Source organism: Phodopus roborovskii, unplaced genomic scaffold, assembly GCF_943737965.1.
Source record: "Phodopus roborovskii unplaced genomic scaffold, PHOROB, whole genome shotgun sequence".
Lineage (NCBI taxonomy): Eukaryota > Metazoa > Chordata > Mammalia > Rodentia > Cricetidae > Phodopus > Phodopus roborovskii.
The window spans coordinates 6,565,621-6,592,156 of record NW_026126603.1 but is presented as its reverse complement, the minus strand read 5'-3'; the positions used below and the strand labels follow the sequence as shown (position 1 = coordinate 6,592,156).

Genomic DNA, 26,536 nt, shown 5'->3' with positions numbered 1-26,536 from the left:
CTTCGGCTATATGGCAAGTTCAAAGCCAACCTGGGCTATATGGAAACAAAGTGAAACAAAAACAAAACCCCTGGACTTCTCAGTGCTTCTCCCCTAAAATCTTTAAGTGGGACAATTTAAGCAATATCGTTTCTAAAATTAGCACCATTATAGGATTTTAAATATTAATAACTTAGATTTTCAGTAAGATGTTGGATTCTTACCATCTGGCCTGTCTTGGCTCCATTCCCAAGACTGACTACACCTTTAAACCCAAGGTAATTTACCACTTTTCTCCTCCCTTCAGCATTTCCTTTCTCAAGATCGTAGTTTTAATAATTGATACAAGATGCTATTGTATGCTAGTAAAATAAAGTTCTGGTGTCCCAGAAGGATGTTAAGTACCGGATTCTAAAACCCAATTGCACGCTCATTTCCCATCATGCAACTTTGGAGGGTAGCAACTTGAGTCTGAAGCCTCCAACTCAGCTCGGATTCCACGCAGCGAGTTCCCGAACTTAAACAAACAAAAAAAATCTAACAGTGAAAGCCCTTTGTGTGGCGGTGCGCAGCTGCGGTGTGCCTTTGGCAAAGGCAAATCTTGTCTCAATTTCTAAGAAGAGTCGGCCGCCCGCGCTTGACTGAGGGTCACAGGGCGGGCGGTTCCCAGAGCCATCGCCAATTCGCCGTTTTCCGCTCAAGGCGTTAAGTCACCTGGAAGGAAACGCGGCAGGGCAGGCCGTGGGTGGCGTGCAGAAAGGTGCGCCCACTGTTTGGAGATACACAAAGGGCCGGTGGCACCGCCACTGTGCCCCTGGCAACTCCACGCACGCGACCCTCGCGCGCTTTCCGCAGCCCCGCCGCGCTCAGGGCGGGAGACCGGCCGGGAGGGCGGGGCGGCGCGCGCAAGTCGCCAGCGTAGGCGACAGACAACCTCGGGCCTGTTCGCGGACGCGGCCTGGGAAGCGCGAAGTCGGTTCTAGGGACGGCGCCACCAGGGTTATCGGGATTTGTAGTCCGTGAGCCTCTGGGGCGCCTCCCCTCTGGGTAGGCCGGCCCAGGCGTGCCCGCCCTTAGCACGCCGACTTCCTGCCGCCGCCCAAACTACAATTCCCGTCATCCTCTGCGCCGAGGGCTGAAAGCGAAAACAAATTCTAGGCTGCGAGGTTGCTGCCCTCCGCCGGGCGCCTCTTCCCGCTCCCCGCCCCTCAGGCGCCCTCCCGCGAGGTCGGGAAGCGACAGGCCGCGGCTTTCTCCGGCTTTCCTCGGCTCTCGGCGTGGGGCGCGCGCGGCAGACGCAGGCCTTGCTGAACCTCAGCCGGCCCGGTGGCGCGCGCCGGCAGGGCTTTTCCTCGCCTCACACCGGTCGGGACCCGGAAACTTGTGGGGGCGGCGACCCCCGGGCTTTCTCTAACCCTCCCTCGCGGCCCGCGGGCGCGTGTCCCTCCGCGGAGCGGCCGCGTGCGGGTGGCCATGCACTAGGCAGGGCTTCCCTATGCGCCCGGAGAGCGCGGGCCGCCGCCTCGGGCCGCCGCTTCCTGCCGCCTCTCGCCGTGTCCGCGCCGGAGCCCGAGCCCGAGCCGCAGCCCGTCCTAGGCCGGGGCGTCGAGCAGCCGGCGGCGCGGCCATGTGGGGCTAGTCCGCGCCGCGCACTCTGCAGCGGACCGGCAACATGGAGGCAGCCGTCGGCGCGCCCGACGGCGGGGACCAGGGCGGCGTGGGGCCACTCGAGGATGCGACACCCATGGACGCCTATCTGCGCAAACTGGGCTTGTATCGGAAATTGGTCGCCAAGGACGGGTCGTGCTTGTTCCGGGCTGTGGCCGAGCAGGTAGAGAGAGAACCGGGGCCCGACCGGGGCGGGCGGGGCTGGGTGCGACACGCCACCCGCAGCTGCCTTGGCCGCCCGCGGCGGGGCTGCGTGTGGCTCGCTGTCGTCACAGCGGCCCATTGTAACGTCGGCTCGGCTCGGGACGGGCTTGAGGACACCTCGGCGGCCTGCTCTGCCGGGGGCCAGGGGCCGGCGACATGCTCTTTCTGAGTTGTGTTCCGCATTCACCTGCGCTCTGTTTTTAGCAGCCTCTGGTCCGCACCAGCTAAGCGCATGTTTACTCGGACCTGCTGCGCCCACTGCTGCTGGTGGACCACATTTTTTTCTGCTGCTGGACTTTGGAATGTGGGGTAGTCAGTCTCAGCAGTGTCACGCCGAAGCAGGAGGCCAACTTAGAGTTTAAGGAAAGCAACCTTTCTGTGCAGGGTCGTCTCTGTGACTATCTGAGTTGGTCCCACGCTGTATTATGTGGGAATCAGGGAAAGTACTAAAGAATTCACTCTTCTAATAGTCTTTTAATAATAGGACGGTATTAACCGGGGATTTTCGGGCTAGGCACTCTCCCTTTCCCTTTTCCCTTTGGTTAATGGTCAGAATTATTCCCCAGTGGGCCCATTTATTGAAGAAAAACGAGATAGAACGGCAAGTGGAGGAGTTCCAGGGAAGAATACTCAGGATTTTTTGTTAGTTTGAGAAAGCTCTTTTCTCTATGTTGTATAACCATATTGTAGGTGTAGGGGGGGGGGTCACCAAAACCATCTTCTGTTTGAAAACTAGATTCTAAAGTAGTTGGATTAAACATGGTTTTACAGTTCTGCTCTGGTGTGTGTTTCATACCTTTTACAGTGTTTTCCTTTGCTAAAACTAGAGTTCTTAATGGTTTTGTTTAGTTTTTCTCACGTGTGTGTGTGTGTGTGTGTGTGTGTGTGTGCTAACCAGCTTTTAAGTTTTCTATTTTAAAAGTACCAGGCCATATATGTTCTAAAATGTCTAAGTGTAGAACATTTTAAAACAGACCCTTGCATGCTGGTTGTGGTGGTGTGGGCCTTCTATCCCAGCACTTGGCTCGCAGAGGCAGGTGGATTTGTATGAGGCCAGCCTGGTCTACACAGTGAGTTCCAGGACAGCCAGGGCTACACAGAGAAACCCTGTCTCTAAGGAGAAAGAAACCCTTGCATTGTGTGACAGGTATATCCATTGAACAGTCTCTGTAATACTTCCCAAACCAACCACCATTCTCAATTTCAGTTTGCTAAGATCTCTCATTTTCAGAAAATTAGGAAGTTTACACACCCATCTCAGTCCTTACTGTTAGTAAGTAAACAATCTGCTCCATTTGTGAATTTTTCCAGATGGAGAAGATTCTGCTTCCTTGTCTCACCTCTAAAATCAGAAGAGGCGAAGTCAAGTCTGTTTATACAGTGCTAGCTTTAGCAAGTTTGTGTAGTAAGGTGGTCGAGGTTAATGTTGAATTATCTAGGTCCTAGTCAGATTGAAGCGCAAGGGTGTGTTTCTGTCCATGATTATGCCATGGATCCCTGGGGAAGAGAATAGAAGCTTGTAAGGGACCCAGTTTGTGCTCATGGAATGGGCAAGTGCTAGTTGCACTTAGAATTCATTGATTCGGGTAAGCCCCCCCCTTTTTTGTGTTTGTTTTTTTGTCATGGGATTTAGGTTAGTCATAAAGAAATTACCCTTTATAAATTTGGGGACTTAATTTGGATATATTGAGCCTAGCTTTGGGGAAGCTCAATTATTTGGTAGATAATAAGTAATGGTGAGAAAGAATGCATTGCCAACCCCCATTACCTTTTAAAAACCATAGAAAGGATTTGTTTTGGGGGGAAATTTTTTTTCTGGTAAAAAATGCAATAAATATTTTTGAAAAAGAGTCAGCTAAATAACAGTCTTAAGGGCACACGACTTCTTGGGAATAGTCTTTCCTTTTCAGATTACCTGATTTAGATAGGCTCTTCCTTTTTTTTTTTTTTTACACTTGTGGATTTGGGCCTGCAGAAAGCCTGACCTGAATCAGCTCCTAGCCATGGAGCTAAAAATAGGGCACTCTTAGAGGACTTGCTAAAACAGTGTCTCAGCTTTTCCCAGTGTTTATCACTACCTTGTCTCAAAGCCTCTACCTTTAGCCTATTTTCATGTAGGAACATATCAGACCAGTAGACTTTGAGTGTTCAGTGACTTGAGAAGTAATTTACTATCTGAAGGGTTGTCATTTAAATCTGGCTTTCTTGCATTGTTTGGCTGAATAACAATACCCTACACTTGTGGATGTTGATAGTTTTGCATATGAGCATCAGGTTCAGATTGACGTCATGTTCTGAAGCCTTTGTTAAATGGAGGGGGAAAAATCGATATTCCTGATATTGTTACTGATGGGAAACAAGCTTTAGTAACTTCTGTTTGCCACCTGTTGTTAGGTGAATGGCTTTAACACTGCAGGCGCTTTGCTGATGGCAGCAAAGCCCTATCAGATGACATTGTGGCTCATATTAATACTGCTTGATTCATAACAGTGTCTGATGTAGCTTCTAGGAAAGATAGATTGCCAAATGTAATTTGTTGAAATGGCAAAACAGTTGGCTCTTTAAAAAATATGTGGATACTTGTGATGAAGGAATCTTAGACTGTATAAGGCTACTTTTTAGTAATGTGCTAAAACTATAAGGAAGGTTTACCTAGTTAAGCTGGAAACCAGGAGGTAAATTTGAAAAGCTAACCTCAAGGAGTACATCTTCTGTCTCTTGGCTTGCTAGAATATACTGGCTATAGGAAAGTTGCATCTGTGGTCCTTGTGTAAATGAGCTCTGGCTGTTATCCAAGAGAGGTGTAAAATGTGTGCTGGGGCCTCTCTCCTTGAATTTTCCTCAGTTTACCTTTAGGGTGACTCAGTTGGAGTTGTGGAAGAGGTCTTGATTGTTTGGAGTGATGTGTTATTTCAAATGTATACTGTGATGAAATGGGATACCTTGAACTTTTGAAGTACTGGGAAGACCTTTATTTGAGATACATATTAATAGAGAGTAATTTTACTTTATTCTCTTTAAGTGTGGTGAAGGTATTGGGGAGTAGCATTTGATGAGAAATTTCGTTTCATTTCAGAGCTCAAATTTTGATGAAAAGTAGTAAAATTCCAGTGATTTTTTTTTTTTTTTTTTCTTTTTCCTTCTGTTGAACTGATTATTTAGGGAGGCAACAATGAGAGAACTGCACTTTTTGGTTAGTACTTTGATTTCATTTGTGTTTACTTGTTACTTTTTGTGTGTCTTTGAGCATACAACTTCGTATGTATAGAAGTTAGACAATTCTGGGAGTTCCTTCTCTTTCCACCTGGTCCTGGGAATCAAATCAGTAAAGGTCTTTAACAGCTGAACCATCTTGCTAGCCATGGGTTTAGATCTAAGAACAAATTCACAGCCTCTTGGGATGACATCACTCAGTTTAGCATGGCTGCCCATTTGGGTATTTTGAATTTTGTAAGCTTGATTAAGTTACACATAATTATTTTGAAACAATAGTGGGCTTACATTTTCAAATAAGGCTGTTACTGATGAAAACTTTTCTCCTTCTGGTATTGGGGGTTGAACTAGGGCTTTTTATGCCCTGGGTGATCTTCCATTGAATGACATTTGTCTGTCTTTCTCCTCCTCCTCCCTCTCTCTCTCTCTTTTTTTTTTTTTTTTTTTTTTTTTTTTTTTTTGAGGCAGAGATTCCCTATGTAGCCCTAGTTGTCCTGGAACTCTTATCTGTAGACCAGGCTGGCTCTGCCTCTTGAGTGCTGGCACTAAAGTTGTGTTCAACCACATCCAGCCCCAACTGTTTTCCAATTCTTTTTTTTTTTTTTTTAAATACAATTTATTTGTATTTTATGTGTGTTGGTGCTTTGCCTGTATGTATGTCTGGAACAGGAGTTACAGACATTTGTGAGCTGCCACATGGGTACTGGGAATTGAACCTGGGTCCTCTGGAAGAGCAGCCATTGACCTTAAATTAACCACTGAGCTATCTCTCCAGCCCCTGTTTTTCAATTCTTTATTTTGAACTTGGTTCTCACTTGGTTGCTTAGACTGGCTTTGAGTTCACTTAGTAGACTAGGCAGGGTTTGAACCTGGAAATATCCCACCACTGGCAGCCTTCCTAGTATCTGGAGCTTACCATCAGTTTTGGCTTACCTTTCTCTTTTATGAACATAGGATGAGCCCCAGCATTTGCTATTTTATAGAAGGTTGGCAACAGAGGAGAGACTGTCAGGTACAGCATTGTCTTCAAAGGAGTGATTTTAATGACCTCAGGAGAAGTGGTGACAAATTCTTTATAGAATGATATTAGGGGCCAAGGTGGGTCCTTTAATCCCAGCATTTAGGAGGCAGAGGCAGGCTGATATCTGGGTTCAAGCCAGAGCGAGTTCCAGAACAGCTAGGGCTACAACCAAACCCTGTTTCAAAATGCCCTCCCCCATGACAATAAGCTTATAAAGTATTATTTTTATATGTTTTAGTCATTGTTCTATTGCTGTGGAGAGACCCCATGACCAAGGCAACTCTTGGGAAAGAAAGCATTTAATTGGGGGCTTGTTTACAGTTCCAGAGGTGGGAAGTGTGGTGGTATGCTGGGAGCCTTTGGAGCAGTAGCTGAGAGCTACTGGGTTGGGGGGGGGATGGGGGGCATGCAAGCCTGGACCTGGCATGCATGGCTTTTGAAACCTCAGGGCCATGCCTAGTCCAGCAAGGCCACATCTCCTAATCCTTATAACCCTTTCAAATAGTTCTACTCCTTCATGGTCAAGCATTCAAATATATGAGCCTGTGGGGCAGGGGAGCTTCTCATTCAAACTACCACAATATGTCATCAGTGCGCAGAGGAAGAGGTTAGAATCAGTAAAGATTAAAGTTTTTCCCACAATTTTGAATGAAAAAAGGCTTTAACTTGTAACGTAAGCCTGTTTTAAACAAAATTCTTAATAAGGGATTGTTTTTTTTTTTTTTTTTTTTTTTGTTTTAGGTGTTGCACTCTCAGTCTCGCCATGTGGAAGTTAGAATGGCCTGTATTCACTACCTTCGAGAGAACAGAGAGAAATTTGAAGCGGTAATTTTTAAATTGAGTTATGATGATGTCTTCACTTACATTTTGGCCATTGGAAATGTTCTAGTGGATATTTCACAGTCTATGCTTTTTAAACTAATTATTTTTCATTGAGAATTTCATAAATGTATACATTGTAATTTGGTCTTATCTCTTCTCCTTGGACTCACCCTCAGTACATTGTCTTGTCAACCTCATAATCTACCAAGTAGCTTCTCAGCTAGGGCAGGGTCTTGTGAGCCATTCCCCTATCTGTTCTGAATTTTTATGAGTAACCACAACTGCTATGAGTGCACAAATCTGTGTTGTGTTTAGAAGACAGTGTTTCCTAGTACTCCCCTCCATCCTTCAAATTCTTTTAGTCCCCTTTCAGTTGTAGGTGGTGGGGAGGTCGATGTAGATGTCTCATTTAGGATGGGTCACTCATAGTCACTTACTCTCAACACTTTATGTATTGAACTCTGTCCCCTGCATAAAGAAGCTTTCTCTGAGCCAGGTTGACAGCACAAATAGATGTGTATAAATAGGTGTTTAATCCCAGCACTTGGAAGGCAGAGGCAAGTGGATCTCTGAGTTAGAGGCTAGCCTGATCTACAAAGCGAGTTCCAGGTCAGCCAGGGCTACACAGAGAAACCCTGAATCAAAACTAATCGTGAGTCTTTATAAGGCAGTTTAATACATGTTGATTTAGCAAAACCAACAACTTTTGGTTCACCTATAGGGCCTGTGACCTCCCTAGCCATTCTTTTGGTCAAAAGCAATGAACTCTTTCCAGTGGAACAGGGCTGATATATCAAAAAGCAATTGGTTATCCCCAAAACAGTCTTGCCTCTATTGGACCAGGCCTGGCAGGCCAGTATTGTAGCATGCAGGGTTCAGGGCTAGAAAGGCCATTGTTATTTCCTCTCACAACAGCCTAAATTAATAACTCCTTGCATTATGAAAGCTAGCCAGCGGGAAGCAAGTTTCCCAGTCAGTTCCAGCTTGACTTCTCTATGTGCTCCAATCAAAATTTGTGGTGTCATCAACAGTATGGTCTTGCCATCTAGATCTGGTACACTGTGAAGAGCTGTGCAATAGCCTGTGTTCTTCTGGGGGCTTCTGAAGCCTCCCTGCCTAATAACTTTTAAGGGTGCTACCTACCCCATGTCTAGTACTGAGAATTACATATAATAAAACTATTTTCTGGGAGCAGAATTGTCCACCATGTATATGATAGCTCCTTTTAAAATAAACTTTAAAAAATTGTCTAAAAAAGTAGGGCTTTCTTGAAACTTTTTTTTTCCCAAGACACATTCTTTAATAGCTCTGACTGTCCTGGAACTCAGCTTCTGGGAGTGCTGGGATTAAAGGTGTGGGACGCCATGCCTGGCTTTCCTTAAGGCTTTTTAAAAATCTGTAGTTTTGGTTACTCTTCCCTCAACCTCTTGTCATTCCCTTGTTCTTATTTACACATAACCCTTATACCTCCATTCCCATCTCTTCTTTGCAATCACTTACTGTTTTATAATCCAGTTTTCCCTGAGGCTTTTCCCTTCCCCATTTCATGGGTCATGTCTAACAGCCACAGTTAAACATAACTGCAATTAGTGTAGGATGTGAAAACATTTAAACATATTCAGTTGTGATATTTTCTAGGCTTTTTTCATATTCATTTAGCACATGTTGATGATGGCTAAGGCACTGAACTGTGAGGCATGGAAGGATGACCTAAGCTTGTGAGCTTATTTGACTTGGCAAGGGCATAGGTATTGAGAGTAATAATGGTGTCTGTGACTGTTAATTAACACTGGTTAAAAACAAATTGAGACTTAGTAAAAATCATGTTCTGTGCAGTTTTTGTCAAAGGCATTTATAAATGTTTACTTTTTACAATGCCTTGTGGAATTTTATATCAGAATTCTTTAATTAATAAAATGTTGTATAGCAAGGTAGTATAACTTTCTCAGTTGTAGTCAGTGGAACAAAGCCATCTAGTGTTTTATGAGTTTCTATAAACTGACAACTTTGCATGCAATTTCCCCCTGACTGGTAATGAATATTGACATTTTATCAATAAATAAAACTTCAGTGTTCACATGCAAAGAGTTCTCTGTGTGTTGGTAGGTTGTATCTCTGTGTTTAAGCCAGTTGAGAGCACTGTGGTTAGGATGGGTAGTGAGGTGGTTTGACAACTTGTCTTATTAAAAAGCTGGTAATGCAAAACCTGATGATATGGAAGGGTTAGGACATGGTGGCTGCAATGTAGGCCTGGGAAAGTGAAGTAGTCTGTAATATCTGGAGGAATGACCAAGAATTAGTCATTATAACCTTGGGATAAAGCTGTTAATAATAGTTTACATTTTTAGCATTGAATCTGTATGCCAGGTATTGTTTTAAGTGCCATACATATATTTATTTAGTTAACATAACCTTAGAAGATGAGGTCAGAAGATAGAATTTCCAATAAAAAAAGTTTCATTATTGATCATAAGACCCTTCAGGTTTCAGCTGGGTGGTGGTACACACCTTAAACCCAGCACAAGGGAGGCAGAGGCAGGCAGATCTCTGAATTTGAGGCTGGCTTGGTCTTCAGAGTGAGTTCCACAATACCTAGGGTTACACAGAGAAACCCTGTCTCCAAGAAGACAGACAAAAAACCAAATCCAAAACAAAGACAAAACACTAGTTTCTTTTGGAAGAAATGGGAAGGGGTTTGTGGGAATGTTGAGTATGGCCTCTGTTGAGTATGACCTCTGTGAGAATTTGGCACTTAAGGAAGAAGACTTGGATTGGATACAGATTTCTGTTAGGGTACCACATAGGTCTTCCAGATGTGAGAGGCTTTAGAGTTTGTTTGGTTTGGAAGTAAATATCTCATGGAACAGCAGCACCTGTTTACATGTTGGAATTTAGGACAGTTTTGAAATTTGATAGTATACAAAAGAATTTACAATCTGAAGATTCTGTGGGTGTTGAAAAGACTTCTGTGTTTAAGTGTATCACTCTTGCTGAGTTAACTAGTATTGTAAATTAAATAAAATCGAACTTAATGGCCAGATAAGAATACTGTTTAGCACTTTGCCTTAATTAGGTTTTCTACTGTTTTGATAAAGCATCACGACCAAAGCAACTTAGAAAGCATTTAATTTGGGACTCATGGTTACATAGGGGTAGTAAGAGTTCATGACCATGGTGGGGTGGGGGAGCATGGCGGTGGTGGGTGGGCTTGGTACTGGAGTGGTAGCGAGAGCTTAATCTTACTCCATAGGCAGGAGACAGAGCTGTGAATGGTGTGGGCTTTTGAAGCCTCAAAAGTCACTCCTAGTGACAACTTCCTGCAAGCCCACACCTCCTAATCCTTCCCAAACAGTTCTGCCATCTTGGGACCAAACATTCAAATATATGAGCCTACCAAAGTACCAAACTACTAAAGCACTTTTTCAAATCTGTGTAGTTGTTACAATGAAAACGAAAAATGATTGGGTGTAGATTGAGTAAACTTATTTCATGATACAGAAACAAAGCAAGCAGTATTGTAAAAAAATCTTATTTGAAATTATTAAGGATTTATACAGATACCCACAAGTATCTTTTAATATTGCTGATAAAGTCTAGGCTTGTATAAGAACCCCATGACACAAAGTAAACATGCCGTTGTTTGGCATGTTTCTTAGATAGTATTTCTAATTTTAAGTTGTTGGGGTTTTTTGTTTGTTTTTTTTTGCTGGGCAGTGGTGGTAGAGGCAAAGACAGGAGGATCTCTGAGTTTGAGGCCAGTCTGGTTTACAAAGTGAGTTCCAGAACAGCCAGGGATACACAGAGAAAAGAAAAAAAAAAAAATTAAAAAGAAAATTTAATGTATATGTGCTTGCATGTATGTGTAAGTACATGTAAGGTATATGTGTTCAGAGACCTTAGTCAGAAGAGGGAGTTGGTGGTTGTGTGCTGCTGCATGTTGGGGATTGAAAAGGGTCTTCTGCAAAAGTGAGAACCAGGCCCCTAATACATTTTTTTTCCCTTGTAGTTTATAGAAGGGCCATTTGAAGAATATTTAAAACGTCTGGAAAATCCACAGGTATGTATTAGTGGTATTTCTTGTGCATATCCAAATATGTATTAAAATTAGTTGGTGGAAGATCATAGTACATTGTATGACAGTTGAAGCAACTGTACCCTTTGTGCATTGCTTAATTGAAAGATAGTTGGACTTGGGAGGCAGAGGCAGGTGAAAGTCTGCGAGTTTGAGGCCAGCCTGGTCTACAGAGTGAGCTCCGGGATAACCAGGGCTACACAGAGAAACCCTGTCTGTCTAGAAAAACAAAATAAAAGCAGAAAAGAAATTGTGCTTAATCCTTCTACCTGGTTCCTCAAAACCTATCAGCCTACTTTCTAGGTTTTGGCTTTAGATTTATACAAGGAATAACAAAACTTGTAGTTTAAATATTTGGCTTCTTTGTATAATGGTGATACTCTTAAGATTCATGTTTTTTTTATTTCTATTTTATATGGGGTAGTACTTGGATAGATGGACACAATTTATCTGTTAATTTATACTTGGCTGTTTTCCACCTGTGGGCTCTTGGATTTATTTTTCTCTTGGAGGATGGAATTGTGGGGTCATAAGCTAAATATATGTTTAGCTTATGAGAAACTGCCAAACTCCTTATGAGCCATGTTGTTCTACATTTTTGAGTATTTATTGTGATTTTAATTTGCATGGTGATTAATCTATTTTTATGTACTCGACATTCATGTATTTCTGTTGGTAAGGTGCTCATTTATAAATTTACCTATTTTTAAAAAAATAGTTGTTGGTATCCAGTTTTAAAAGTTCTTCCTTTACACATAAGTCATTGACAATGTATTTTTAAAGACTTTATTCCTTTTTTTTTTTTTTTTTGGCTTCCATTCATCTTTCTCCCTCTCTCCCCTCCTGTTTGTTTGTTTGAGACAGGGTTTCTCTGTGTGTGTAACAGTCCTGGCTGTCCTGGAACTCAAAGAGATCCACTTGCCTCTGCCTCCTGAGTGCTGGGATTAAAGCAGGTAATAGGATTCTGAGACACAGTACAGATTGAGGTTTATTTGGGGAGAATTCACTTACACAAGAAACAGATGACCACCTGTGGGTTCCAGCCCCAAGGATGTCCTCAGATCTGCCCCATCTCCCACAGGGAAGACCCAGACCTAGACTACATTGGTCACATCCACACCTTTCCCCACGCCCCAATGGGCATGGTTAGTACAACAGGTGTGGGCAGGGTGGATATCTCACTACATTGGGGTTAATGATGCTTGATACCAGTGCTCATTTTCTTTTAAGAAATAAAAGTTTACATTTGATGGCTGATAATTAGTTAAGGATGAAGATATTTACTTGCTCAGATTATAATAGAATTTATTTCGAAGGTCACCTATAAGAAGATACATTATGCTCATCAGAGAGACTTAAGCTTTTTTTCATTTTGAGACAAAAAGTTTTTCTGTTTAACAGCCCTGGCTGTCCTGGAACTCACTCTGTAGACTGGCCAAAGATTCCCCTTCCCCTGCCTCTGGTTCTGGTATTAAAGGTGTGCACCCCTACCACCATGTTCAGCTACTTTACTTAAGAAAGATTTGTTTTATGTTTCTGATGTATTAATTGCACATTGTACATGCCTTGGGTCTGTGGACATTGGAAGGTGCTCAATATCAACATTGTAGGCTATTGTGTGAATGCTGGGAACTGCAGTCTGGGTCTTCTGCAAGAGCCATAAGTGCCATCCAGCCCAGAGTTTACATTTTAGAAGTGATGTGACCCACACAAATTATGTAAGTGAGGAGTGTAGTGTTTGTGAGCTAAATAGTCTCCTATAAAGGGTATCACATTGGGACTGTTTGAGAAGCCTTTATTATTAATTAGTCTAAGGTATATTTCAAGAAGTCTATTTCAGTGTGGCAGTTTTGTTTTTGCATTTGGAATTCGTCCTGAAGCCAGGCAGTGGTGGCACACACCTTTAATCCCAGTGCTCCAGAGGCAGGGCCAGGTGGATCTGAGTTGGAGGCCAGCCTGGTGTACATACAAATCAAATTCAAGGCCAGAGAAGCCCTGGGGTTGGGGGTTGTTTATAGAGATTGTGTGTAATGTATGTTGTAAAATGTGAAATGTTTACATGCTAACTTTTCTTCCCTCTCTGCAGGAATGGGTAGGACAAGTGGAAATAAGTGCCCTTTCTCTTATGTACAGGTAAACTGTATAACTCTTAAATAAAACAATAAAAATAACTGGAAAATTTATAGATTATATCAACTAAAAATTTTAAAAACTAAAAGTTGTTTTATACCTCAGTTGTGAAACATCTTCCGTAAGACTTTTTGTCTGTTCATTTAATTGCATCAGTTGGAGTTTAATGGTTAGTTCCTAATGTTTAAATGTTTTAATTTTTGAGGGAATTTTGAAAAAACACAGAAAAAATGTTTGACTATGTCCTTAAAAACTACTGCTTACCAGTTTTATGGAGAAAGGGCTTACTCTCAGGGTTAATAGCATTGAATGGCCCTAGGAACAGAGCTCGAGTATCTGGTGGTGTACCAAGTTTTGTAGCACGAAAAATAAAAGACCCAGAGACAGATACTGGGGTCCTAGCTTTAAGCTGAAGATGAGAGAATCAAAGCAGCCAAGCCAGTAGATCTTACCTCTACCCAGCTGAAATGGTAATCCTGTCTCCACAAATCCTCAGAGGCAAAAGCTCTCAGTGTCTGTCTCCACCTCTTTATATCCCTTTCTCTGCCCAGCCATATCCTGTCTCCACCTCTCTACTGCTAGGATTAAAAGGCATGTGATGCCAGGTGCTGAGATCACCTTTGTGTAAGCTGTTTCTTATAGGACTGGATCAATTTTGTGTAGTCATTTTATCACCACAAAGTTTCTTTTTAGAATTAATTTCTAAATGTTGTATATCTTACATGTGAATTATTTGAAGTGTTTTTTTTTTTTTTGGAAACAATACTTCTGGTATTTTATAGTGCAGTTATTTCTTTTCTTTTCTTTTTTTTTTTCCCTGTTCTGTCTTCACTGCCTAGAATATTGCCTGGTATATACAGTTAAGTGAATAATTTAAATCAACAAAATACATTTTTTTTTTTTGAAAACTAATATCTGAGTTTTATTTTCAGGAAAGATTTTGTAATATATCAGGAGCCAAATGTTTCTCCTTCACAAGTAACTGAAAATAATTTTCCTGAAAAGGTAAGAACTTTTTGAAATATTTAAAAACATTTAAGTAAAAGAGGTGCTTAATTGCTACCTTGACCTCCTAATTTGTAATTTTAAATGACTCTTGAAATATTGCTATATGAAAGTTAAGGAAGGTGCTGTTTTTTAAAGTTCGTCATTTGTAAGAAAAGTAAAAGCTAGTATTTGTAAGAAAAGTATGTCCGTGTGACCAAGATTATTAGTTTGGTCATGATTTTAAGTAGTGAAATAACTTGTGGCAGTTGGTCCTGCTGTGTGCAGACACTGGGTGATTGATTGTTTCCCTCTGGAAAGGTAATTTTAGGACCACTGCATGTGGTCCTACAGTGGCAACACTGGGACCTTTCACCCAGTCTAGATAGAAAAACAAGCTGATTGACTGTAAGAGAGTTCTACTTTGGTGGAATCATGCAGGCCATGTCACTTGTGTATAAGGGGGAGAGGAAGTGATGAAATACTATGACTTAAAGACAGGAGGGTTTTAAGGGATAGGAAACGGAGAGTGGGTGTTAGTGGGACTTGATCTGAGCTTTTCCATGGCAATTTTGTTTTTTAGCTGTGGCATGTTTCAAACAGTATTGCAGATTTCTTTGTGTAGCAGTAATCTGTTACTTAGAAAAGGTTAATCTGACTTTGATTCACTCATAGAAGTTAGTGTTACTATGCTTTTGGAATATTTTCTTTCCTAATCTCTTTCCTCTTTTCTCTTCCCTCTGATTTTTGTCTCTTCCCCACTCGCCTTTCCTCTTCCTTCCTTCTCTTCCCGCTCTCCTCCTCCCCCTTTCTTTCCAAAGTCTGCTAGTCTGCTGTGAAGTGTATAGTGCACCAAATTCTTAATTCTGCTACCTTAGCCTCTTGAGTTCCTCACTAAACTTACTTGGAATGACTTCTTAAAATCTTACTTTTTTTTTAATATTTATTTTCCTTTTGTTTGTGTATGTGTGTGGGTGTGTGCATGAGACTCCAGATGCTCAGAGGCCATAGGTGTCAGATTCCCCTGCAGCTGGATATAGCTTGTGGCTGTGAGGTGCTACATGTGGGTGTTGGGAGACAAAATTGGGTTCTTTGTTCTTTGCAAGCTCAGTAAGTGCTCTTAACCACCAAAGCATTCCAACAGTTCAACTCTCTTGTTCTTTACATAGCTGTAATCATATGTGATGTCTGGTATTCACTGTGTTTATTTATTTATTTATTTTTGAGACATTCTCTTTATGTAGACTGTCTTCTGGCTTGTGATCCTCCTACCTCAGCCTCCCTTAATGCTGGAATTACAGATGTGTGCAACCACTTGTGACTACTTACTGTGTCTGTTTTGTGGTTCTGTGAACCACATGAACCACATGAACATGGTGTTGCTTACCTGTAACCCCAGCACTGGAGAGGTGGGAATTGGAGGATCAGGAGTTTTAAGGCCAGTTTCTACTATACAGTGTGTTTGAGGCCAGCCTGGGATACATGAGACTCTGTCTCAAAAACAACAAACAAAACGTTAGAGAGAACTTAATGATGTAAATGCTGTCTGACTTTTCACCATAATGTGGTGTACCATACTGTGACAGACACATTGGAGTTGTGTTGGTTCTGAAATACGGTTTTGAAAATGCTTGATTCTGAGGCTTTGGAGACACAGCTTCCTTTGTGAATGTCAAATGTGTGACTGACCGAAATGTCGCTTGCTTTCTCTTCAGGTGTTACTGTGTTTTTCGAATGGAAACCATTATGATATTGTCTATCCTATAACGTATAAAGATAGTTCTGCTGTGTGTCAGTGTAAGTATCTTCTCATGTTCATATAGGAGTTACAGCCTAAGCTACATGGTCTTAGTTGACTTTTCAAGTTATTAGTGTATAGATTGAAAATCCAGGTGACTGAGTAAATGCGGCATTTGACTGTATTTTGTTTAAAGGGAGGGTCTCCTACCCTTGACACTGTAGCGATTCTGGGCCAGATTCTTCTGGCCCTGTGCTTTGTAGTGTGCTTACCAGCTCCCTAACCTCTACCTAGTCTGACATCCTGTTTCTACAGATTTTCCCAAATATTTTCTGGTTGGTTGAATTCCCCTTCCACACACAAGAGAATATTGTTGTAGGAGGATAGAAATGGCTCCTCCTGCTTTAAGTGCCTTTTCCTCATAGGAGCAGTAGTGTTCTATGTAATTGTTTTTGTTTTTTTGAGACAGAATTTCTCTTTGTAGCTTTGTGGACCTGGCAGGCCTTGAACTCAAAGAGATTCACCTGCCTTTGCCTCCCAAGTGCTGGGATTAAAAGTGTGTGGCACCACCACGGGGCTGTAATTGCTTTCTTATTTTTCCTTTTTGTTCTTTGAGGCAGGGTCTTTCTGTGTAGCCTTGACTAATCATCTACCTGTTTCCCAATTACTGGAATTAGGCATGCACTACCACACACACTTTTTCTAGTCTTAAGTGACCAGTAAAAGTATGAGTGTAAACATGTTGAAAGTTACATTTTTGGGGTGGGAATATTTAGTTGTCTTTTGGACTGTGTCTCCCCCTTTCCTAGCTAGTCAAAGTCAGGACATTTCAGCTTTAGGAAAGAAGCCTTTGTAGACTGCCTTCCCTGTTCTGACCGTGAGTGATTCTGAGGCTTTTTGCCTCTTGCCCAGAATCTGGGAGATAGATGATCTGTGAGAAGGACTATGGGAATCCATAGGTGGTGAGCATGAACTTAAATGCACTTAGTTTCAGGAAGTATATTGTGAAAAATGAGTTTTAGAGTTCATGTGGTTTTGAATTTTTGTTAAAGATTTTTTTGGTAAATTATATTTCTTTTTTTAACTTTGTAAGTTAATCACATTAATCTAAATATTCTTTCCTTCAGGGATGGCTGTGCGTGCGTGCGTGCATGTGTGTATGCATGCATATGCATGCACGTGAAAGCTAGAGGTCAACCTTCATTCTTCCCCTCCCTTTTTTTGTATTACTTGTGCATGTATATAAAATGTGGGAGGTAGACAATGAGTGATAATAGCTTGAGGTCAGCATTGGATGTCCTTGATGGCTGTCCAGCTTAGATTTTGAGATAGGATCTCTCACTGAATTTGCCTGCAGTTCACCTTTTTGGCTAGATTGGCTGGCCAGCAGCTAGTATAGTAGCTCCTGCCTTTCATTTCCTTGGTGGTAGGATAATAAGCACATGTTGCCACACCTGGCCTTTATATGAGTGCTGGGGATACAAACCATGCTCTTAATGCTTACATGCCAAACAATTATCAACTGAACTATCTTCCAAGTCCCTTAGTCATTGTGTAAAGTTAAAATATGAAGCCAGATTACAATGAACAAATTCCCTTCCTTTCTAATGTTACAGTTAGTGGGAAAAATAAGATGAGAAAGCTAAGTCTTCTGATTTGTCATTTAGCATATTCTAATGTTCTACATTTCTCCAGACTTAATTTTGCTTAATTTTTTCTTCCTGAAATGTTAGGGTTAGGCTGTTTGTGTGATATTCCTAAGCCTATTGACTGAAAATAGTATTTCATGTGCTAGGATTAAATGTAAGGACACAGTGAGCTTAAGTATAGTGTGTGTGTGGAATGAAATAATTTGTCACTATGTGTTATCATTTTTCCTGTCGTGTTTGCATCATAGATCTGATACTTTTTAATTGTATTTAAAAAATATATTCTAAAGCATGATTTCAAACTTAATGTGCCCAGACACATTCCTGTTGCTTTCCTAGGTATCTTTCAGATTAAGTAGTACTTGTTGACTGAAGGGTTCTGTATACCTACTAAGAATTTTAGAAGTCTGAACGGTCACCTTTTGCATGTAATGTTGCATACTGTGCCTCTTTAATTGCAGCTCTCCTTTATGAATTGCTGTATGAGAAGGTATTTAAAACTGATGTTAGTAAAATCATGATGGGACTGGAAACGTCTGAAATGGCTGATGAAAGCACCAGTGAAATATCAGATTCTGAGGATGACAGCTGCAAGTAAGAACACATTTCAGTCTTAGAGTGTCTGTGTCACCTCGGGAACATTTTCATGTGTTAAGATACATTCATAAAACATTGATCTTCAGTAAAGTTTTTCTATTGCTGCCATGAATTTGTCCTAGATTCTATGATGGGGGCATCTTTGATTTTGTTTTGGTTAATGAGTTTGTATTATGTAATTAATACACATATATGGAATAGGTTTGATCTACCTGTGCATGTACATTGTAAAATTGTAAGTTTTTGTTTACATATCTAGTGATGGGAAAATGTATGTTTTGATTTTCGTGACTTTTGTAGTTTTCTTCCTTTGCTTCAACCACCTCTTTTTAGAATAAGGAGTGTTTCAGTATGTGTTACAGGTAAACACCTTCTACTGAGTCACTGAGGTCGCTTAGACAGGTTAAGATTTTCAGCCCTGGACATCCAGGCAGTTTCAGACATTGGCATGTTTTATTGTTAACTGGATAGATTAGGGACATATTTAAATTCTTTAAAGGAGCCTCGGTAGCATAAAATAAGGGCATTTCAGTGTTTCCTAGCAGAAGACAGTTAATGAGAGATACATGAGAACATGGAAGATAAATATAGTTTCATTGTTATATATTGTGTACTAGTTTATGATGATAAGCCTGTATATAAATACTAAGTTTATCTTTTATGAAAGTCTTCTGTTAATTACTGTTGAGGCTGAAAGTATATTTTCATGAGACCATGGCCATCCATACATGTTACACTAAGGGTAAACCTTGAGCTTAACAGAATGCCTATATTTTTTTTTTGTTTTGATTTTTTTTGTTTGGTTTTTGTTTGTTTGTTTGTTTGTTTGTTTTGTTTTTTTGGTTTTTATTTTTGTTTTTTTTTTTGTTTTTGAGACAGGGTTTCTCTGTTTAGCTGTGGCTGTCTTGGTACTCAATTCGTAGACTAGAATGGCCTTGAACTCAGAGATCTCACCTGTCTCTGCCTCCTGAGTGCTGGAATTAAAGGCATGTGCCACCACTCTCCAACAGAATGCCTAGTTCTTTCAAATATGCCTTAAAATGTATGTGTGTCTGTTGATTTGGACTCCAGACCTTTTCCCTTTTCTGTGCTAGGGAGTGAATTCAGAGTATTATACATCATCTTAGTGGGTCTGTGTTTGTTTTAATATTTTTTTTCTTTTTTGAAAAAAAAATTTAATTATCTACATATGTGTGAGTATGTGGTGAGTGAGTACAGATATTTGCAGAGGCCAAGGTGTCAGATTCCTTTTTGTTAGAGTTTTGGATCTTTGTAAGCCTCCTGACAAGGTTCTGGGAACTGAACTTGGATCCTCTGCAAGAGCTGTGTAAGATCTTAAGACCAGTAGGACCATCTCTCTGGTGCTTGTTTTGTTTCTGAGGCAAGGCCTGGAGCTCACTCACAGTGTAGCTAAGAATGACTTAAGCCTTGATTGTCTTATCTTCACCTCCCAAAGGCTTGCATTACAGGTGTGTATCATCATGCTTGGTTTCTAGGAATGTGTTGAATTAAATTTTTATTTGCAAGATTTGACCATTATTTGTACTTGAGCAGTGTTTGCTGTTGTCAGTTTTGTCAAGTAACATATGCTGATTAATTGTGCACAAAAAGAAATTGCCCTTTTCTCCAGTCATAATCTGATCTAGATGTGTTAGTAAACCGAGAAATTGAGGGGGTGGCTGGATTATTTTAAGTTGCTACCTATGCTTGCAGTGTAAGAGCTTTAAACTTGTCTCTTGAGTGCTGTAGATATTTGTAGTGTTACGGAAGCAAATCCAGGATGTGATTCTGGACACAGGGCCTGGTAAGCTGAAGAGTTGGGAAGTGGAGCAGGTGTGTGGTAGGATATGTGTGGTTTCCTTGTACTTTTATACTGCCCTTGAAATGTAGCTTACTTATTCATTATATTTAAATTGCTTTAGCTGTATATATGTATGTATATTACATTATATGCATATATAATGTATACAAAGTTAAAATTGCTTTAGCTTTATACATATGTATGTATATATACATATACATATATATATATATATATATATATATGCAGCTAGAGTGCTTACCATGTGAGAGTCCCTGAGTGTGAGTCTATGTACTAGAAGGGGGACAAAACCCCCTTTTTTTCACATTGCTTTTAAGAGAGGACAAACACTCCTGTATAATCTTATCAAGGATAGATCGGTTTAGTGAGGTGTAATATGCTCTTGGGTTGTTTTCTTATTCATATTGATGGGTCTTGAAGTGTACTTGAAATGAGTGATTTCTGGTCTAGACTCCAGGCTCTTGCTCCCTTTAATAAATATTTGGAGGTTATTTTGAAATCTAGAGGTTGATTTCTTGAGGAGGAGTAAGACAGAAAGGTAGATACTATAGGGGCTACATTGAACCTTTTCATCTTGAACCTTTTCTCCATTTTGGGGTCTTTGTGTGTTCTTCCTCTGCATGGAATACTAGATATGATACACTCACTGTCTTGTTAACTGTCTTTATTTATTCAAAGGCATCTGTTTCAACAAGCCTCCCCCATCTGCCACTTTGTATTTTATCTTACATTGTTATGCTTGCCACCTTTTGTTTGCCATAGTACTTAGTAGCTCTTATGTACTGATTAGGTATTACTGGATTATATAGGCACTGTTTTTGTCTCTCATTCACTGCTTAGATTCAACTGTCTAATAATGCATAGTGAGCAGCACATAGTAGGCTCTCATACTTGTAGAGAAATGAATGACAAGTATGCTGATAGTTCTTGGGTTGTACTGAGAATTAGGAAGTATGTTTTGGAAAAAAGTTAGTTATGACTTTAGGCATTTGTTACAATTGTTTTTTATTATAAATGTTATAATTTGCCTATAACAGTTTTTTTTAAACTTTTTAATACTCACTGAAAATTTTATGTTGAATCTTTTGTAGATTGTTATTCTTCTACTCAAACAGTGCACCCCACAACCCACATTTTTGTTTTTACCAAGTCAGTAAGAATTAGCAGTAATAAATCTGATTTATATATGCATATTTAACACTTTATATATGTGTAATATGTATTTACATATACTATAATTTAAGAACTTACCGGAGCCTCACATTTTGGTATGTAGCTAACTTGAATGTTTTAGTGGAGGTTAAAAGTTGATTACATTTAAAGTGTGCACCTTTAATCCCAGCATGCAGGAGGCAGAGGCAGGTGGATCTTTGAATTTTAGGCCAGCCTGGTCTATGTGGTCTACCAAGTGTGTTCCAGGGCAGCCGAGCTATTAGCGAAACCTTATCTCAAAACAAAAAACAAAGGTTGATAACATACAAATACATTTTCCATTTCCTAATTGATTTTTTGTTGCTTTGTAGGAGTAAGAGTACTGCTGCTACTGATGTGAATGGATTTAAGCCTTCATGCAGTGAGGTATTTTTAATCTTTAATGTGTAAAGATCTATAATTTCATGGTAATTTTCCATAGTTAGGGTCACTTTGTTATGAAGACATTTATGTGCTGCTTTCTGCCTTTCGTAAGGGTTTGTTTTTTGGTTTTTTTTTTTTTTTTTTTTTTGCTTTTGTACATATTTGAAGCAATGTTTTAAAAGCATTTCTTGTTGATTGGACTTCTGACATTGTTTATTTAGAACCCAGAAAATGGTGGGAACGTGTCTGACCTTCCTTTGTCAAGAAAGGTCCTTAAGTCGCTCAATCCATCTGTGTATAGAAATGTGGAGTATGAAATTTGGTTGAAGTCCAAACAAGGTGAGTTAATCCTGAAGCTTCTGTAGCATTGTCTTGTAGCACTTGAAAATAATGAGGTAAAGTTGATATTTTATTGAAATTTTTTTTTAACTAACAGCTCAACAAAAACGTGATTACTCCATTGCTGCTGGATTACAATACGAAGTTGGAGATAAATGCCATGTAAGTGATTTCTACTAACAGAGAGTGACTTTCCTCAATCTTATTTTCTAAAGGAACTAAAATTTGACTTTATGGTTTGGATTGCATAGTTCATTTATTCTAAATACAAGTCATTTTAATGCTGAAATTTGTATGTTTATAAAACCATGTTGTTGCTGTTTTTGGTGGTGGTGTTTTGTCTTGTTTGTTTTTGAGGCAGTGTCTCATTGTATAGTTCTGGCTGGTCTGGAATTCTGGTAGACCAGGAGTTTACAGAGATCCTCCTGCCTCTGCCTCCTGAGTGTTGGGTCTTTGTCCATTTTATTTGAATACGGTTTAATTGAAATCTTAAACAACTGAAGTGATACATGGGTGACTTGTTAGTTGAGTTATGTAGGATATACTTTAAACTTGATTGGATGTGGTGGTATATAACTTCAGTCTCAGCACTTGGAAAATAGGGGCAAATGGGTTTCTGTTAGTTCAAGGCCAGCCTAGTCTGCATATTGAGTTCCAGATCTGTTTAGGGCTTCATAATGAGATCCTGTCTCAAAAACAAAACACAATAAGAAGACTCGCAAGAAGGCTCAGCAGATAAGAGCCCTTGCTCCTCTTCTGGGGTCCTAAGTTTGGTTCCTAGTACCCACATTCGGAGGCTTACTAAAGCTGCATATTCCAACTCAAGGAACCTTGTGCCCTCTTCTGACATCTGTTAGCACTCTATAGGTGGCAGAAACCTACACATAACAAACAATTTAAGAAATTTAAAATTAACCTTTTAAAATCTTTTTTTTTATTGCAAAAATGCATTGTCCTGTTGTGATCAATGAGGAATGAGATGTCAACTCAGGTCTCTGATAACACTTAGAACAGTATGAGTGTGTGTAGAACAGAACTGTGTTTACTGTGCTGTCATCTTACCTGATGCAGTCCTTGGCCAGTGCACAGGCATCCTTATGCACATCATTGTTCACAATTAGCTACTACTGTCAGTGGGGATGGTAAGGAACAGTTGAATCAGCTCTAAAATGGAGCAACAAGTCACTGTTTGTACAATCAATGGAAAATGGTAGTAATAATAGTTCTCTCATTTGTGGAATGGCTGCTGTGTATGTAGACTGCAGTCCCCTGTATGATATATAGCTCCATTGCATCTCCAGGTGTTCTCTGTTGTATTGATTACTGTTATTAGCTCCAATTTGCATGTGAACAAACAAGTAGATTGACCAAGGTTGTTGCTAGTCAATGGAAAGGCCAGGTCTGGAGATTCAAAGCCAGAATGGGTTGACAGTTGCTGAGTATTGGAGTTTGATAGGATGTGCTGCCATTTCTTGAAGTAGTGAGAAAGAACAATTCAGAAGATCTTTAACAGCATAAATAGTCTTAGGTAGAGAGGTATTGCATCTTAGGAGACAGATTTTGTTTTACTCTCTTTTGTAATATTTTGTTTTCTGGATAAATGTTTATATTTTCTTTAAAGAAAATATACATTTAAAAATGAGCTACTGTTTATATGAAAAAAATCAGGTATCTGATTTTTCTTTCTGGTGTTCAACAGGTTAGATTGGATCATAATGGAAAATTTTCTAATGCAGACATTCACGGGGTTCACTCTGAGAATGGACCAGTTTTATCTGAAGAACTGGGAAAAAAGTACGTATTTTTCAGTCAAGGTGTTTGCTACCTCTTCAAAGTAGCCTATTACAAATACAAATACTGGCTTTCTGGAAAAGGAATAGATTTTGAAGGTGGGTGTTGTGGCAGATACCTTGTTCAAGGCCAGCCTTATCTACATAGAAGTCCAGAGCAGCCAGACCCCCATCTCATAAAAAATCCAACCAACCAGAAAACAAAACTACTAACCAAACAAAACAGAATAAACAACAAAACCAGGAACTGAATTTGAGTCTCCAAGGTCTACATAAAAGCCAAGCATGGCTGTGTATGCCTGTAACACCAGTGTTGGGCATCAGAGGTAGGTGGATACCAGGTACTCAACTAGCTACATAAAATGAGCTTCAGGTTCAGTGAAACTGTGCCTTGAAAAACCTGGTAGAAACATGGACCGATACAGCATATATACACAGGCAGCACACATAACATAACACATATACACATCCCAAGGAAAAGAAAAGCAGTTTGAGTTTAATTCGATTGTTATGCTTGCTGGTACATTTTACAAAATAAATAATAGTTAATTTTAATGGTTATAGTTTAAAATATTCTTTATCAAAAGCAATTGGAAATTGATGCGTTTATAAAAGTAGGGACTTTGAGAACAGGTACTGTATTCCTTTCTATTGTCTTAGTGCTAGATTCTGTGCAGTCAGTAATTTGTCAGTGGCTGAGTGTGGAAGTTTATACATCTAACCCCAACACTCAAAAAAGTAGAGTCAGGCAGATTTCTTGAGCCAACATGGTCTACAGAGTAGTCTGTTCAGGTAAACTAGGGCTGCATAGTGAGACCTTGTTTCTAGAATGTCAGTATTGTCAGGTAGAATAGAAAGATATTATTGAGTTATCACTGTGTCATTTTTAGCTGCTGCCTTTACTAGAGGAAAAGGTAATAAACTGAACAAACAAATTTAAATACATGTGACTGTAAAGTATATAGTGCAGTGAACTCCAATATAACCATCACTACTTCTCTGTATCTTATTTTAGTTCTTTTGGCTTTGTTTTTGGTGGGGTTGGGGGCAGGGTTTCTGTGGGTAGTCCTGGCTGTTCTGGAGCTCACTCTGCAGACTGGGCTAGCTTCACACTCAGGGATGTGCCTGCTTCTGTCTCCAGAGTTCTAGGTGTGCCACCACACCCAGCCCTTACTTAGTAATTTTTAATCAACTTTTTAAAAATGTTTTTGTTTTGAGGTAACATCTCACTTGCTTGCACTGCCTTGCTTGGAAGTTGAGATCAGGTTGGCCTTATAGATATAGACCTGCATCTGCCTCTGGGATGGCTTAGATTAAGTGTGTGCAACATCTTACTTGGCTCAATTTACCTTCTCTCTAAATAAATATATTTAGTTTTAGGGACAGGTCTTACATAAACTTGGCTGTTTTAAAACTCACTGAGTAGACCATGCTGGCTTTTGAACTCAGAGATTGAAGGCATGTGCTAATATGCCTGGCTAAATTCAGCAAATATTGCAGATATAAAATCTCTAGTATCTATTCAGGATATGTGTTTTATTGTTCCTTTAAAATGATTCTAATAGATGTACATATTTTATGTGGATGAGTGTTTTCCCTCATGTTAGGTACAATGCATACATGTCTGCTTCTTGAGGAAGCCAAGAGAGGTTATTGGATCCTTTGACACTGGACTTAGGACTGTTGTGAGACACTGTGTGGGTGCTGAGAATTGGATCAGGTCCTCTAGAATAGAGTAGCCAGTGCTTAACCACTGAGTTGTCTCTGCAGCCCGTTTTACTTGATTGTTTTAGTTCTTATTGAGATTACGTGATGTTAACTAACAAGCTCTTTTATTTTGAAGACATACACCGAAGAACCTCAAGGCACCTCCCCCAGAAAGCTGGAACACAGTGTCAGGAAAGAAGATGAAAAAACCCAATTCTGGACAAAATTTCCATTCAGGTAAAATTACATTAACGTTCTTTAGGATTATTGTGGTAGTACTTGAAGTCATTTATGCCAGGGAATTTGTGAGATCTTTCTGTTTTCCACAGATACGGATTACAGAGGGCCAAAGAATGTAAGCAAGCCAATAAAAGCCCCATCAGCACTACCTCCTCGACTACAGCATCCGGCAGGTGTACGACAACAGCATGCGTTCTCTAGTCATTCTTCAGGGTCCCAGCCTCAAAAATCCTCCAGTGAGCATAAGAATCTAAGTAGGACACCTTCACAGATCATAAGGTAACCTTCAAGAGAAGAAGTCATGAAAAGCATTGTATGTGCTTTATTCTTTTTTTTTTTTTTTTTTTTTTTTTTTTTTTTTAAGGCTGCAACTTGTTTATAATGTAGTATTGAAAAGTACTGCTGGGCAGTGGTGGTGCATGCCTCGTGCCTTTAATCCAAGCACTCGGAAGGTGGAGGCAGGCAGATCTCTATGAGTTCAAGGACAGCCAGGGCTACACGGAGAAGCCCTGTCTCAAAAAACTAAAAACAAACAAACAAACAAAAAAAACCCCAAAAGTATAGTCAGTAGAACTTCCAAATGGTACAAAATATACTGTAGATGAATAAGCCTTTATTTTTTTTTTTTAATGTTTTGCTTTTACTGATGAAACCTTATGGTAGCTCTTGTTGTCTTTCAAACACTGTGGCAGCAGAATAATGAAGGTAGTTTAGTTCAACACAACTTAGTGGCCAGTGTTGGGTCAAACTTTGAGAGTCTGACCCCAAGTAGTTTGAGTCATATTTAAACAAGTGAAAAATTTCCAGGTGGTAAGTGTGCACAATACAACTTAAGACAAGACTACATCTAAATGCTTTGTGAAGTACATGTGACATCTTCCATAATGTGACATCATCCTTAAAAATAGATGCTATACATTGACAGCTCATGATAAGGGTCTCAAGGAGTATCTGGTTTAGTTTCATCCACACAAAAAGCACAAAGA

At 40.1% G+C, this 26,536-nt stretch overlaps 1 protein-coding gene across 4 annotated transcripts in view; it reads left to right on the top strand.

The window, feature by feature from the left end:
- The first annotated feature begins 889 nt into the window (after nt 1–889).
- The window catches only part of Otud4 (OTU deubiquitinase 4), a 133,280-nt gene continuing 107,633 nt past the window's right edge, over nt 890–26,536 (top strand). For 2 of the 4 annotated variants that reach the window (XM_051205819.1, XM_051205817.1), the window contains exons 1-13: nt 1,540–1,810; nt 6,827–6,910; nt 10,914–10,964; nt 13,066–13,112; nt 14,042–14,114; nt 15,809–15,890; nt 17,942–18,074; nt 21,423–21,477; nt 21,696–21,813; nt 21,911–21,975; nt 23,513–23,607; nt 25,447–25,547; nt 25,640–25,829. In XM_051205819.1, coding sequence (XP_051061776.1) covers nt 1,652–1,810; nt 6,827–6,910; nt 10,914–10,964; nt 13,066–13,112; nt 14,042–14,114; nt 15,809–15,890; nt 17,942–18,074; nt 21,423–21,477; nt 21,696–21,813; nt 21,911–21,975; nt 23,513–23,607; nt 25,447–25,547; nt 25,640–25,829 — 1,253 coding nt within the window. In that variant the 5' untranslated portion in view covers nt 1,540–1,651. Of the gene's footprint in view, nt 1,027–1,539; nt 1,811–6,826; nt 6,911–10,913; nt 10,965–13,065; nt 13,113–14,038; nt 14,115–15,808; nt 15,891–17,941; nt 18,075–21,422; nt 21,478–21,695; nt 21,814–21,910; nt 21,976–23,512; nt 23,608–25,446; nt 25,548–25,639; nt 25,830–26,536 lie in introns of those variants that run through there. The other 2 variants (XM_051205820.1, XM_051205821.1) reach the window with 2 other exon arrangements.